At 41.4% G+C, this 13,575-nt stretch overlaps 1 protein-coding gene across 3 annotated transcripts in view; it reads left to right on the forward strand.

The window, feature by feature from the left end:
- The window catches only part of robo4 (roundabout, axon guidance receptor, homolog 4 (Drosophila)), a 113,633-nt gene that overhangs the window by 14,823 nt on the left and 85,235 nt on the right, over positions 1-13,575 (forward strand). For all 3 annotated transcript variants that reach the window (XM_063038288.1, XM_063038289.1, XM_063038290.1), the window contains exon 2: positions 2,523-2,849. In XM_063038288.1, the coding sequence (XP_062894358.1) occupies positions 2,523-2,849 (327 nt within the window). The remainder of the gene's footprint in view (positions 1-2,522; positions 2,850-13,575) is intronic.

Consider the following 13,575-nt stretch of genomic DNA (forward strand, 5'->3'; position numbering starts at 1 on the left):
CATACCTATGGTTAGGTGCTGTGAGGCAGTGGCACTGCTGTGCTTCCCCAAATTGTAGATTCTTCTATATTATCCCCAAAATATGACATACACTTCCTGCAAATGGATGATCTAAAATGTGGTATGACCATTTTACTGAGCTGCCTGCTATCGGGATTCACAGCCCTACTTGCTGACAATGTCACCTTTTTGGGAGTTGATATACAAGTTGAAAATTCTCTCTCATTAGTTATTTAGTGAGTAATGTCTAATACAACTTTCTTACAAAATGACAAACTTTCAGTCAAATAGTGCGTTTGGATACTTCCAAATTCTAATGTTTTCCTGCTTGCTCCTGTGGAAGAATTCCGTTGATTCAAGAGGTCTGATGGATCCCATGGCTGCATACTTTCCAGTGAGTCATGCAGGAACTCGGACAGTTCAACATGGTGGCTCAGGTCAGAGGCTATTGGAACAATAAGACCTCCGTGTGTGCAGGCTATTATTAAAAAAAAGTTTCCTGTTTTGATAGCTGAGTTGGAGGAAGCACTGTGAGTATTTCAGTTGTTTGTATTTAAGCAAAGACTTGTACAGGAAAATTATTGTGTGGCGAAATAAACTCAGCACTCTCATGTGTACTCAGCACATTGTTAAAAAACAGCCTCGTAATTGGCCAGGCAGTATGGAGGCAAATGGGAAATCTGGAGAATGAGTGAAATTTGGTGAGATAGTTGAATTTATTTTGACAGATACGCAAGGTAAATGACATGGGTACAATTTCTCCTGGATGATTTACTAATCCTAATGTAACTTTGGGCCATGGGGTTTCTGAGGGAATTTAGTGTCCATCTGAGCTAGGGGTGTTGTTCTGTTACATGTCATACTTTCTGCTTCTAACGGCTAGTCTCTTTCAGTAATGTTCCCATATTTAAAAAAGTCAGTCTCTTCACCAAGTACCCAGAATGACCGAGATGCAAAACTGCAGTGTAAACCACTGTTGGATTGGATTAGTAGCAACTGCAATAGAATTTGGTTCATTGCCTCAGGATGGAGAGAGGCATATTGATTAGGATTACCTGTTGGAAGGTAATCTGTATGTGATCAGAATCCTTAACTGCTGTCGTGGCCTCCAACAGAGTCAACAGTCCTTGCTGTGGAGGGCAAGCAATAAAGAACAACTACTTTATATGAAAGTCTGCAGGGATTGTGCAGATCTGGGGATTAATTCTAGATTCTCTAAAGCCATAAACCAATGCAAGTCAGCATCTATTTATATAAAGGCATCCGTTAGTCTTGCGAGACCATGGATCTGTGCCTGGAAAGTCTTCACTCTCCAGGGTTCAGGCCTGGGCAAGGTTGTATGGAAGACCAGCAGTTGCCCATGCTGCAAGTCGTCTCCCCTCTCCACGACACCAATGTTGTCCAAGGGAAGGGCATTAGGACCCATACAGCTTGGCACCAGTGTCGTCGCAGAGCAATGTGTGATTAAGTGCCTTGCTCAAGGACACAACACATTGCCTTGGCTGGGGCTTGAACTCATGACTTTCAGGTCGCTAGTCCAATGCCTTAACCACTTGGCCATGTGCCCACGTGGGAATTTGAGTGTTTCCAGCAAGCCTAATATTTGACACCCATCTCTGAACTGGGTGGAGGAAGGCTGTTGTGGGTCAACATATTAGTGTAAGACCAGAGATTTATGGTGGCTAACTGTCATTTTAATAAATATCTATTTGCAATAACTTGAAAATCAAAACGTGCAGATGCTGGAAATCTAGAGTAGAAACTGACTCTCCTTTAGGAGAGTAAAGTAGAGTTAATAGAGTCATAGAAAACTACAGCATGGAAACAGGGCCTTCATGCCTACTGCCATCAACCTGCACCTGGACCATAGCCCTCCATATTCCTTCCATCCATGTATCTATCCAAATTTCTCTTAAGCATTGAAATCAAAATCACATCCATCACTTGCACTGGCAGCTTGTTCCACACACTCGTGACCCTCTGAGTGAAGATGTTTCCCCTTAAGTTCCCTTTAAACATTTCACTTTTCACCCTTAGCCCATGAACTCTTGTTGTAGTCTCACCCAATCTCAGTAGAAAAAGACTGCTTGCATTTACCTTATCTATATTGTTTGGCGACAATAAAGTATAAAGTGCCCCTCATAATTTTGTATACCTCTATTAAATCTCCCCTCAATCTTCTACATTCTACGGAATAAAGTTCTAACCTATTCAATCTTATAACTCAGGTCTGCTAGTCCCTGCAACATCCTTGTAAATTTTCTCTGCACTTTTTCAATCTTACTTGCATCTTACCTGCAGGTAGGTGACTGAAACTGCACACAATACTCCAAATTAGGCCTCCTCAATGCCTTGTACAACTTCAACATAACATCCCGTCTCCTGTACTCATTACTTTGATCTACAAACGTATGAAAGCCAATGTGCCAAAGGCTTTCTTTGTGACTCTATCCTACATTTATTGAAGCTGAGTTTCTTCGAGGTGTTGTGTTGCTGATAAGTAATTTTTTTTTGTATTTCAGATTCCAGATTACGTCTGGATGAATCTCCCCCTGAGATAGTTGAACATCCAACTGACCTTGCCGTGTTCCGGGGTGAGCCGGCTACCCTGAATTGCCGGGCAGAGGGCAGGCCCCAGCCAGTTATCGAGTGGTACAGGAATGGCGAACGAGTGGAGACCAGCAAGGACGACCCTCAATCCCAACGGACTCTCCTGCCTCACGGCTCCCTCTTCTTCTATCAGCTGAACCAGGGGCGTAAAGGAAAATCTGATGAGGGCATATATACATGCGTGGCAAGAAACCATCTGGGATATGCCTTGAGTAAGAATGCATCACTCTACGTGGCATGTGAGTAATCAGCTCAATTGTTTAACATTTTGCACCTGACTCATTTGGGTGTTCTCAGCGAGACCTTTTTTTTAAAAAAAAAAATCTTTTATTCATGCCCTCAGAATGCCACAAAGTGGGAGCTTCACAACTCCAGAGATCCAGGTTCACTCTTGAGTTCTAAGAGCTCTATCATCTGACTTCAGTGCAAAATTAAAGAGGCCCAAGAGGCTGCAGACACTGGAATATGGTGCAACCCAAAAAAAAGTGGGTCAGGCAGCATCTGTGGAGGGAAATGGATGGTTAATTCTTTGGCTCAAGACCCTTTACCTGGGCTTAGTTTTAATAATGTTGGTTTCAAAGTTCCATCTTGCTGTGGAAGGCCATCCTTCATCAATGTTTTGGTGGAAATAGAAAGAAAATGGTGGCTCAAGCACAAAGATGCTCCTTGTGGAGCAAACCAGTTGGTACCTAATCCTGATGTAATGTCTTTGACTAAAAATATTAAGTCTGCTTCTCCTTCCACCTATATTGCCTGATCTGCTGTGTGTTTCTAGCCTTTTCTGTTTTTAGTTCGTATCTCCTAGTTTTTCCTCATTGCTAGGAAAATAACTTTTCCCCTCAAACACCCATCCAGTTATGTTTTGGAGCTATGATTGACTGCTTCCACCATCCTCACACATAGTGACTCAAAGAACATGAATAATATGAGCATAAAGTCATCTGCTCACAGAATGCCATGATATCATCATATGAATATAAGTTAAAGGACTCTGTATATTGGTGTGTCTTATAATTGGACTGGAATAGAGTAACTCCAGTAATACAGTATTGAGGAGAAAAACTGAGGTTTGTAAATTGTCACATCCAGTTTGGAGCTGTCTGTCCCGGGAAACAATATTTCTTGAATGGAAAGTGCTGAGAATGCATTGAATTCTGCAATGAAGGGAGCAAAGGAAGCAATTTGCTCAAAGGAAGCAATTTGCTCAAAGAAATTTATTTTCATGAGTATTTATCATTCACTAAATTAGTAATTCCACAGAAAGCTAAAGACATCCAGTTTGTAGAAGTTACATTGACAGATAAATGGCATGTTTCATGGAGATCACAGCCACAAGTGCCAGGTTGTTCTGTTCTTTGCCAGTCGTGAATATAATGGCAGATCACAGTCAAAGGACAAACACTAAAGATTTGATCTAAACAGGATCAGGTGACTGGAAGGAGCTGGACTGGAAGACTGTTATGGCAGTCAGTCCTGTTGTGGTAGGACCCTGGGGAGTGTCAAAAAACAGAAGGACCAATGAGTACGAGTACTTGGTTCCCTGAAAGCGGTGTTGCAGTTAGGTAGAGTGGTGAAGAAAACTTTTGGCATACCGGTCTTCGTCATTCAGTGCAGTGTGCGTAGAAGCTGGGATGTTATGTTGCAGTTGTATAAGGCATTGGTGACTGTGTGTTTGGAACATTCAGCTCAGTTTTGGTCACCTTGCTATAGGAAAGGTGGCATTAAGCTGGAAAAGAGTGCAGTGGATGTTTACAATGATATTGCCAGAACTTGAGGGACTGAGTTATGGAGAGAAGTTGAGGAGGTTGGGACTTCTTATTGGAGCATTGGAGAATCAGTGATAATTTTGTCAAGGTGTATAAAAATATAAGGGGCATAGATAGGGTGAATGTGCACAGCCTTTTTTTGCAGTATGTGGAAAGAACTAGAGGGCATAGGTTTAAGGTGAGAGGGGGAGATTTAATAGGAACCTGAGGGGCAACTTTTTCACTCAGAGAAAGGTCAATATATTGAACAGGCTGTCAGAAAAAGTGGCAATAACAACATTTAAAAGGCACTCGGACAGGTACATGAATACAAAATGTTTGGAGGGCTATGACTCAAACACAGGCAAATGGGACTCGCCCAGAGAGGAATCTTGGCCAGCATGGACCATTTGGGCTTGTATCCGTGTTGTATGACTCTATAATTGTAATTAGTACCACTCATACAGGAAACAAGAACACATTACAGCAGTTAAAAAAATTGCAACTCAAGCAAACAGGTAAGAAAAAAAAAACCAAAACACAAAAACAAAATTTTAAAAATAGACAAAAACACTGTTTCTAATGCAACACCAGCATTGAAGACATCACAAAGCGGAAGGCACACAATATTACATTAGCTGCAAATACACAGAATTTACTTTGTTCAGCATTTATACTTTACCCAAGTGTAATGCGAAGCAAGAAAACTTTAAGATCCTATTCCTGATTGGGTAACATCATTAGTGATGCATATTGACATTGGTGCAGATAGTTCCATTATTAGGGAGGATAGGGAGGATATCTATGATAAGCAGTTCGTAGACTTAGAAAGGAATATGGCCAGTCTCAAGATTTACTAAAGGTTGATTGGTTAACTAAATTACCCTAGTGTATAGGTGAATGTAGAATTTGGAAGGAGTTGAGGAGAATAAAGTGTTATGCTTGTAGGATGGGCACAGATGGTGCTCAATGGTCAATGCAGACTTGCTGAATTGAGTTATCTGTCTCCATGCTGCATGACTCGTGAGAAATTTTGAAGATTTCAAATGCATGACATTTCACATCAGACTAAGTGTCAGGTTGTGGTGGACTCGATGGATATTAAAATGTGAGAAAATATTCACTTGCAAAGTTGAAACTCAATTGGAGGGTCATTCAGATTTTGCTCAGATCCACCAATGTTATATCTGGGGTTGCTTTAATCTAAATATGATAACATCTTCTATGATTTCTATGCAGGAATCATGAAATATGGAACATATTCACAAGTTAAACCTAGTGACCAACCAGCCTACTGCAAACCAATGCCAGTTCTTAATTTCTTGAAGGGGCAAGTGGAAGAACTAAAAGGAGTAGAATTTTTGTCAAAGACACTTCCAGTGATGGAATGATTCCTATAACAGCTGTATCTAATGCATAAGTAGGAATATCATTTTGCAGTGGCTAGAAGATAATTTTAGGTTAGATAGTCAATAATGAACAGCATCTTTTAGCAACTTCTCAGGTCCCATTTGTGGAGTTGGTGGGATCCCAGCTTTCCTTTTATAAAATGTGATTTGCTGCAATTTGCAGAAGATTGGATGTGACGAGCACCATCACAAGCAGTACGTAAATCATTGTACTCTTAAGCTATGTTGTCATACGAAGTCAGATCCTCACCAAGGATCCTTCACTGCTAAAGTTTTGCAGGGCTTTGGTAATTGTCTCTTCAGTTAAAATGGTTTAGTGAAGAAGATCATTTGGATATTTGAGAGAAAATATTGAGGGACTTCATTGTAACAACATGCTGCTGCAATGGTCCAAGTATAACTTTGTATAACTAGAGGTATTGTAAACTTGTGGACTGTAGCCTGTTAAGGTTGATTTTAACATGAATGGCAATCATGTCTAGAAGTGGTTGATCTTCATTCCAGGAACGACTCAATGTTACAGTATTCCAGAATCTTGCTTGATTTTTCAGTGGTGCTAACACAATTGTACCATGTCTTTATGAAGAATAAGAAGTGGAATTGGACTGATGTGAATCAGGAAAATTTGCTCAATGTAAATGCAGATTGAGTAGCAAATCTTTACTGGTTCACCATGATAGAGCAGAAGTCCCATAGATTGCACTTAATGCTGCATTTACAGTGCAGACATTGTCATTAGTCTTGTTATGGATGATGGGCAGGAACAGACAGTATTTGTATTGCATTCTCTCAACAAAGGCAAACATAACCATTTATAAAGTGAGAAGGAAGTGTTATCAGTTATCTTTGCTCTGAACAAATTCCACCAAGTCCCACTGGAAAACGTTTTTGCTGCTGTTACAGATCACAAATGGTTTTTGGCAACTTTGTGTGTAAAAGTAGCAATTCCTGCTATAAACACAAGAGATTCTGCAGGGGACAGTTTTGCTTCAACAGTGTGATTGGCCAAAGCAAAGAATGATAATCAGTGTGCTTTTCAAAACATTGCATGAATCATCTGTTATTGATAGAGACAGTTCAATTTATCACTCTTTAACTTGTGGACAAGGATTTTCCATTTACAGATAATGAAATGGTTTTGTGAACTTGGCAAGATGTATTACCAAAACAAATCTATGAATGCAGACTGAGAGATTGGAGCATCTCGAACAAGCACTCAGTGAAATTAACACCTATTCTATCACATTTATCATTGAAAGACCAAGAAATAAGTAGACATTCCAAGTGTTCTCAGAAATCACACCAAGTTGGTATTTGTTGGCACTTGTAAGAGAGCAGAATGTACCACTGAAGGCAGGTCTTTGCTGAATTAATATCCAGTGGTGGATGGTTTTTGCATAGTAAGGGAATTGAGGGTTATGGGGAAAAGGCTTTCAAATCTCTTACTATCTCTTCTTTCAGTTAGTCCTGACGAAGGCTCTCGGCCTGAAACATCGACTGTACCTCTTCCTAGAGATGCTGCCTGGCCTGCTGCGTTCACCAGCAATTTTGATGTGTGTTGCTTGAGTTTTAAATAATGAATCATGCCAGAATAACCTTTCACTCAACATCTGCATTGAGTGGTAAGGAAACACCAATGTCCAAGAACAAAAAGTAGTGGATCCAGCCGAGTTCGTCACAGATAAATCCCTTCCCACCATCGCCCATCCCTTGCCCATCCTCTGGGCTTCCCCCCTCCCCCTTTTCTTTCTCTCTAGGCCTCCTGTCCCATGATCCTCTCATATCCCCTTTGCCAATCACCTGTCCAGCTCTTGGCTCCATCCCTCCCCCTCCTGTCTTCTCCTATCATTTTTGGATCTCCCCCTCCCCCTCCCACTTTCAAATCTCTTACTAACTCTTCCTTCAATTAGTCCTGACGAAGGGTCTCGGCCTGAAACGTCGACTGTACCTCTTCCTAGAGATGCTGCCTGGCCTGCTGCGTTCACCAGCAACTTTGATGTGTGTTGCTTGAATTTCCAGCATCTGCAGAATTCCTCGTGTTTGCGTTTTTATTGTCACTGACATTAGTCATGAAATTTGTTATTTAGCGGCAGTTGTACATCGCAGGTGCAACAAATTGCTATAAGGTACAATTAAAAAAAAATAGTGCAAAAGAGGAATAACAAGGTAGTGTTCATGGACTGCTCAAAAATCTGATGGCAGAGGGGAAGGGAACATTCCTAAGCTGTTGAATGTGGGTCCTCAGGTTCCTGATGGTAGCAATGATGATGGATGCCACCTTCTTGAGGCACTGCGTTTTGAAGATGTCCTCAATAGTGGGGAGGGTTGTGCCCGTAATGATGCTGCTGAGTCTACAACCCCCTGAAGCCTCTTATGATCCTGTGCATTGGCTCCTCCATACCAGAGTGATGCAACCAGTCGGAATGCTCTCTACCGTACATCTGTAGTGAGTTAAGAGTGCAAATTCTTCAGTTCAAGGAAATGATCAAACATTAGAGACAGCAACACAGTTACCAGATTGAACTGCCTAAGGAAACTAGTCAACAGACAAAATCAGTGATGAATGTATGGAGATGTAGAAACCTTTCACATTTGTTTTCAAAGTAGAGTAGCAATGTAGCATGCTAATATATGATACATATATTAACCTTTGGTTTAAGATGGCGCACTGAAGGAGTGCGACAGCTTACTTGTGGTTTGAAAGGAAAGGAATTCAATTAAAAACATTATTAATAACACTTTTTCTGAAGCAAATTGTGGTAATCTATTGCATCAAATAATGAAAACGTGAGAGAAGGCGAAGGAAACTCGAGAGATGTGCCCTGCTGCTGTGCTGCAAAATCGACACACTTGGAATTGGAACCGTGTTGGTTGGAGTGGACAATTTGGAGAGGAGAAGACAGGATGGAGGAGTTCTAATGCCCGTCCAACTTACCCGGGAGCGAGAGTGGATTGCTCTAAATGCCCAGTCGAATTGGCGAGGTCGAGAATGGCTTCTTAAGCACCAAAATCAAGGTTCATAGTGAATCGCTGGGCACCTAGTTATAGGCCTAGAGCGATTCACCGTGGCAAGGCCCAGGTTCTAATGCAAAGTTCAATCTACTGTTTGGACAACCTAAATGCCAGCCCATATAGACTGGAAGGGCAGGATGTTGAGAGTTGGATGTTCTATGCGCCAAGCCAATTTGGAGAGGTCGAGAACTGTTTCCTTGGTAGAGAAGTCTAGGCCTGGAGCAATTTGCCACAGCGAGGCCCGGGTCCTAATGTGAGTTATGATACACTGTTAGGACAATTTAAGCACTGCCCCAGATAGCCTGGGGGCTCCTCTCTCTGTGATGCTAAGACTGTGAGAGTGCCCCCAGTTGCTGTGCTTCGTGTCTGTTATCTTTGCGGCAACTTGCCCAGCCAACATGATGAACCGAATCCAAGGCTTCAGGCCTACTCTGAGCTGCTCCTGGGATTTGGATCTAATTACTCCATTTGGTTCAGAATGCTATTGTTGCTTGCTTGATTTGTTTTGTTTATTTTTCTCTCTTTCTCTGTGGGCACTGGGGGTTGGTCTTATTTATTTTTTAATCAGGTTCTTTTGGGTTTCTTGCTTTGCGACTGCCTGTTAAGCAGACAAATGTCAAGGATGTATAATTTATACACTCGCTGACAATAAATGCACTTTGAATCTTTGATCAAGCTGCACTGCTAAGCAACCCGCCTACTTAACACTAGCCTAGTCACAGGACAATTTTCAATGACCAATGAACCTATTAACTGGTATGTCTTTGGACTGTGGGAGGAACCTGGAACATCCGGAAGAAACTCGTGTTCAGTGGAGAATGAACAAACTCCTTAAAGACAGTTGCAGAACTGAACCCTGCACTCTGGAACACTCTGAGCTGTAATAATGTCGTACTAACCGCTACGCTACCATAGTGTTAACACTGACACGGCAACCCCAAACCTCCTACCTGAAAAGCAATTGTTTTTATGACCTCTGCTTTCCATTTCCCAATCTTTTTTCCTCATAGAGTAGAGGATAAGTGATGATTGGATCAAGTAATCGGTAACCATTTGGTCCTTAGCAAGCATTGCCACTCTAGGGGGTCCAGAGCCATGTTTTCCCAGCAGTTGGTTTTAAATGTCATCTCTGTGTTGTGACCTGTTGATAGGCAGCTTTCATTGTTGATACTAGTCCAGGTGTGGGTGGACCAGACCCAACCAAAGCATTTCCAGCAGCTCTTGGGCATTGGGCATTGGAGCACTCCTCAAGTATTAATGTGGCCAGCAAGACTGCCATTTATTATTTCTACCAGTTTGTCATTGGATAGAAAAACAGAAGTTCAGATTAATATTTAAATGGTGAAAGGTTGCAGCATGCTGTTGTGCAGAGGGACTTGAGAGTGCTTGTGCATGAATTGCAAAAGGTTGGTTTGCAAGATGCTATCAAAAATCAAATGCAGTGTTGGCCTTCATTGGTAGAGGTTTTGAACTTGAGAGCAGGCAGGTTGTGCTGCAATTATACAGGGTACAAGTGAGGCCACACTTGGAGTACTGTGTGTAGTTCTTGTTTCCTTATTTGAGGAAGAAGATGCATGTATGGCTTCAGAGGTGATGCAGAGGAGATTCACCAGGTTGATGCTGGAGATGAGGGGATTAGGCTATGAAGAAAGATGGAGTCATCAGGGGCTATACTCGCAGAAGTTCAGAGGAATGAACGGATGTTATAGAAACATATCAATCCTTCCATAATTTTATATGTTTGAGGAAAGGAAATCATCTCCTTTGGTAGGTGAGACTAGAACAAGGGAACATACCTCAAGATTCAGGGGAATAAATTCAGGATGGAGATGAGGAGGAATGGCTTTTCCAAAGAGTATTAAACACACAGTTATATTTTTGCATAGTCGGTGAACTAAGGGTTATGGGGGGAAAAGGCAGGTCTGTGGAATGGAGTCCATGGCCAGATCAGCCATGATCTTATTGAATGGCAGAGCAGGCTCAACGGGACAGTTGACTTACTCCTACCCTTATTTCCTTACAGTAGATTCTGGTTAATTTGGACACATTGGGACCAGCACATTTTGGTCCAATTAAGTAGCAGCCCCAATTAGCCAAAGTTTCATGGAAATAGTTAAAAAGGTATAAAAAAGACAAACTACCGTTTAACTGAGTAACAACTTAAGTATTTGAATAAAAAATGGAACAAATTAGAACACTTTCAGTACTACTACAGTGCTATAAAACTGTATTAGTTCCTAATAGTTATCAATGGAGGAATTAATCCAGCGAATGCTGCCGTGTTCTTTTGATTGTCTGTAAATGAACAGAACCAGTGCTGACACCTAGTGCAGATAGTGGACTGCTTCATACAATGCCTTCAATGATTGCATCCTCCAAGTCTTTATTTTCATTGTCACATTCAAGATGATTGTCGATACCTTCAAATTCTTTGTAGTTCCTAACTTGTTGAAGTAGTGAAATTGTTTCATTTTCGCTCCCAGCCATTTCCGGCATCTCTGAGCCTGAATACTTGTAACCACAGTGAGCAAAACCGTTCTGAATTGTCTTCCTGCTTATTTTTTGCCGACTATCTGTGACAAAAATGATTGCTTTTTGAATGCAAATACATACAAATGATGCTATTTAAAAGCTGTTTGCTCTAAGCACAGTGCAGTGTCTAATGGCCAGACAAGTGCACATGTCTGATGTTAGTTAGAAATTACTTGGCAACAGCCACCTGTCCTAACTATGCAGCATAGTGTCCCAAATAAACAAAGGGAATTTTGGCTATTTTCTCAATTAGTTTTTGTTCCTTAAGAGTTGTCCTAAATAATTGGCTGCCCTGATTAACTAATGGCCCAAATAACTGGTCTTAGTTCTTAGTTCAAAGTTATGAAACTACTTCTTTAAAAACTGCAGAACATGAGATAAGGGTAGGATAGGCAGTGTATTGGGTTTTGTTCTATTGTGATATTACACAAGTCATTTACACTAAGAAGGTAGAGAATGTTTGTTTGATGTGACAGACCTTAACCAAAGCTGTAAACACAACACAATAATGTGGAATGATCAACTACGTGACATCGTACTTAGGATGGTAGTGACCCAATGACCTTAAAGTAACATGTGCAGTTAATATCACAATCCAATACACCTCAGTTGAGAGTGCCAGGGCTTTGACCCAGTGATAATGAAGGAAAGATAACTGTGAAGGGAGTTTGAAGCTATTAGAACGTAGAACATGGATCAGTACAGCACAGGAACACATATTTCAGTCCATCATGTTTGTACCAACCACAATGCCAAATTATATCTGTAATTGGGATTGAAATTGGTTTATTATTGTTACATGTACTGAGATACAGTAAAAATTTGTATACTGTTCACACGGAGTATTGGCATAGTACAAGATAAAAGAATAACATGTAGAATAAAGTGTAACAGCTACAGTACAGAGAAAGTACAGTACAGGTAAACAGCGATGTGCAAGATCATAACGAGGTAGACTGAGGTCAAGAATCTAATTTATTGTACTAGGGAACTATTTAAGAGTCATAACAAAAGGATAGAAGCTGTCCTTGAGGCTGGTGGTATGTGCTTTTGGACTTTTGTATCTTCTGCCTGATGGAAGAGGGGAAAAGAGAGAATGCCCAGTGTGTGTGGGTTCTTTGATTATGCTGGCTGTTTTCCCGATGTAGTGAGAAGTCTGGACAGTGTCCATGGAGGGGAGGCTGGTTTTTGAGATGTGCTGACCGGTGTCCGCTACTCTCTGCAGTTTCTCGTGGTCATATGCAGAGCACTTGCCATAACAAGCCATTACGGATCCAGATTGAATGCTTTCTATGGTACATAGTGAAAAATTGGTAAAGTCAGACAGGGTCATGTTTTTTTTTTTAGCCTCCTGAGGAATTAGAGGTGTCGGTGAGCTGTCTTGACCATGACGTCTACTCAGCAGGACCAGATATTGGAGATGTTCTCTCCAAGGAACTCAAATCTTTCAACCTCAGTGCAGTTGAATTAGACATCTTTCCCCGCCCTGCATATTAATGGCAAAAGCCTCTTAAAGGCCACTCAAGTACTTGTTTGTACTACCCCTGGATGCCAGGTCCAGGCACCTAGCACTCTGTGTAAAACAAAAACTTGTCCCACACATCTCCTCTAAACTTTCCTCCTCTCACTGTAGATAAATGTCCTCTAGTATTTGACCTTTCTACTCTGCCATAAGGTTCTGACTCTCTACCCTTTCTATGCCCCTCTTAATTTTATATACCTCTATCAGCTCTCCCCTTAGCCTCTGCTCCAGAGAAAACAACTCCAGTTTATCCAAACTCCTTATAGCTCATATCCTCAAATCCAGGAACTTGGTAAGCAGCTTCTGCACTCTTTTCCAAAGCCTCCACAACCCACTTGTAATGGGAATTACATACATTACTTCAAATGTGAACCAACTGAAGTTTTATATAGCTGCAGCATAATCTCCTTACTCTTATACTCAGTGCCCTGACCAGTGAAAGCAAGCATGCAATGCACCTTTACCACCATATCTACTGTTGTGGCCATTTTCATAGAGCTATGGGCTTGGACCCCAGGATTCCTCTGCATGTGGATGCTGTTGAGCCTCCTGCCATTAACTGTATACTTTCCCTTTATGACCTCCCAAAATGTAGCACCTCACACTTGCTTGTATTACGTTCCATCTGAAGCTTCTCCACCCACATTTGTAACTGATCTGTATCCCTTCTCTATCTTTTCATAATCCTCAGCATTGGCCACAACTCCACCAATCTTTGTGTCATCTGCAAACTTACCAACCCACT

This window comes from Mobula hypostoma, chromosome X2 (genome assembly GCF_963921235.1).
Source record: "Mobula hypostoma chromosome X2, sMobHyp1.1, whole genome shotgun sequence".
Taxonomy (NCBI): Eukaryota; Metazoa; Chordata; class Chondrichthyes; order Myliobatiformes; family Myliobatidae; genus Mobula; species Mobula hypostoma.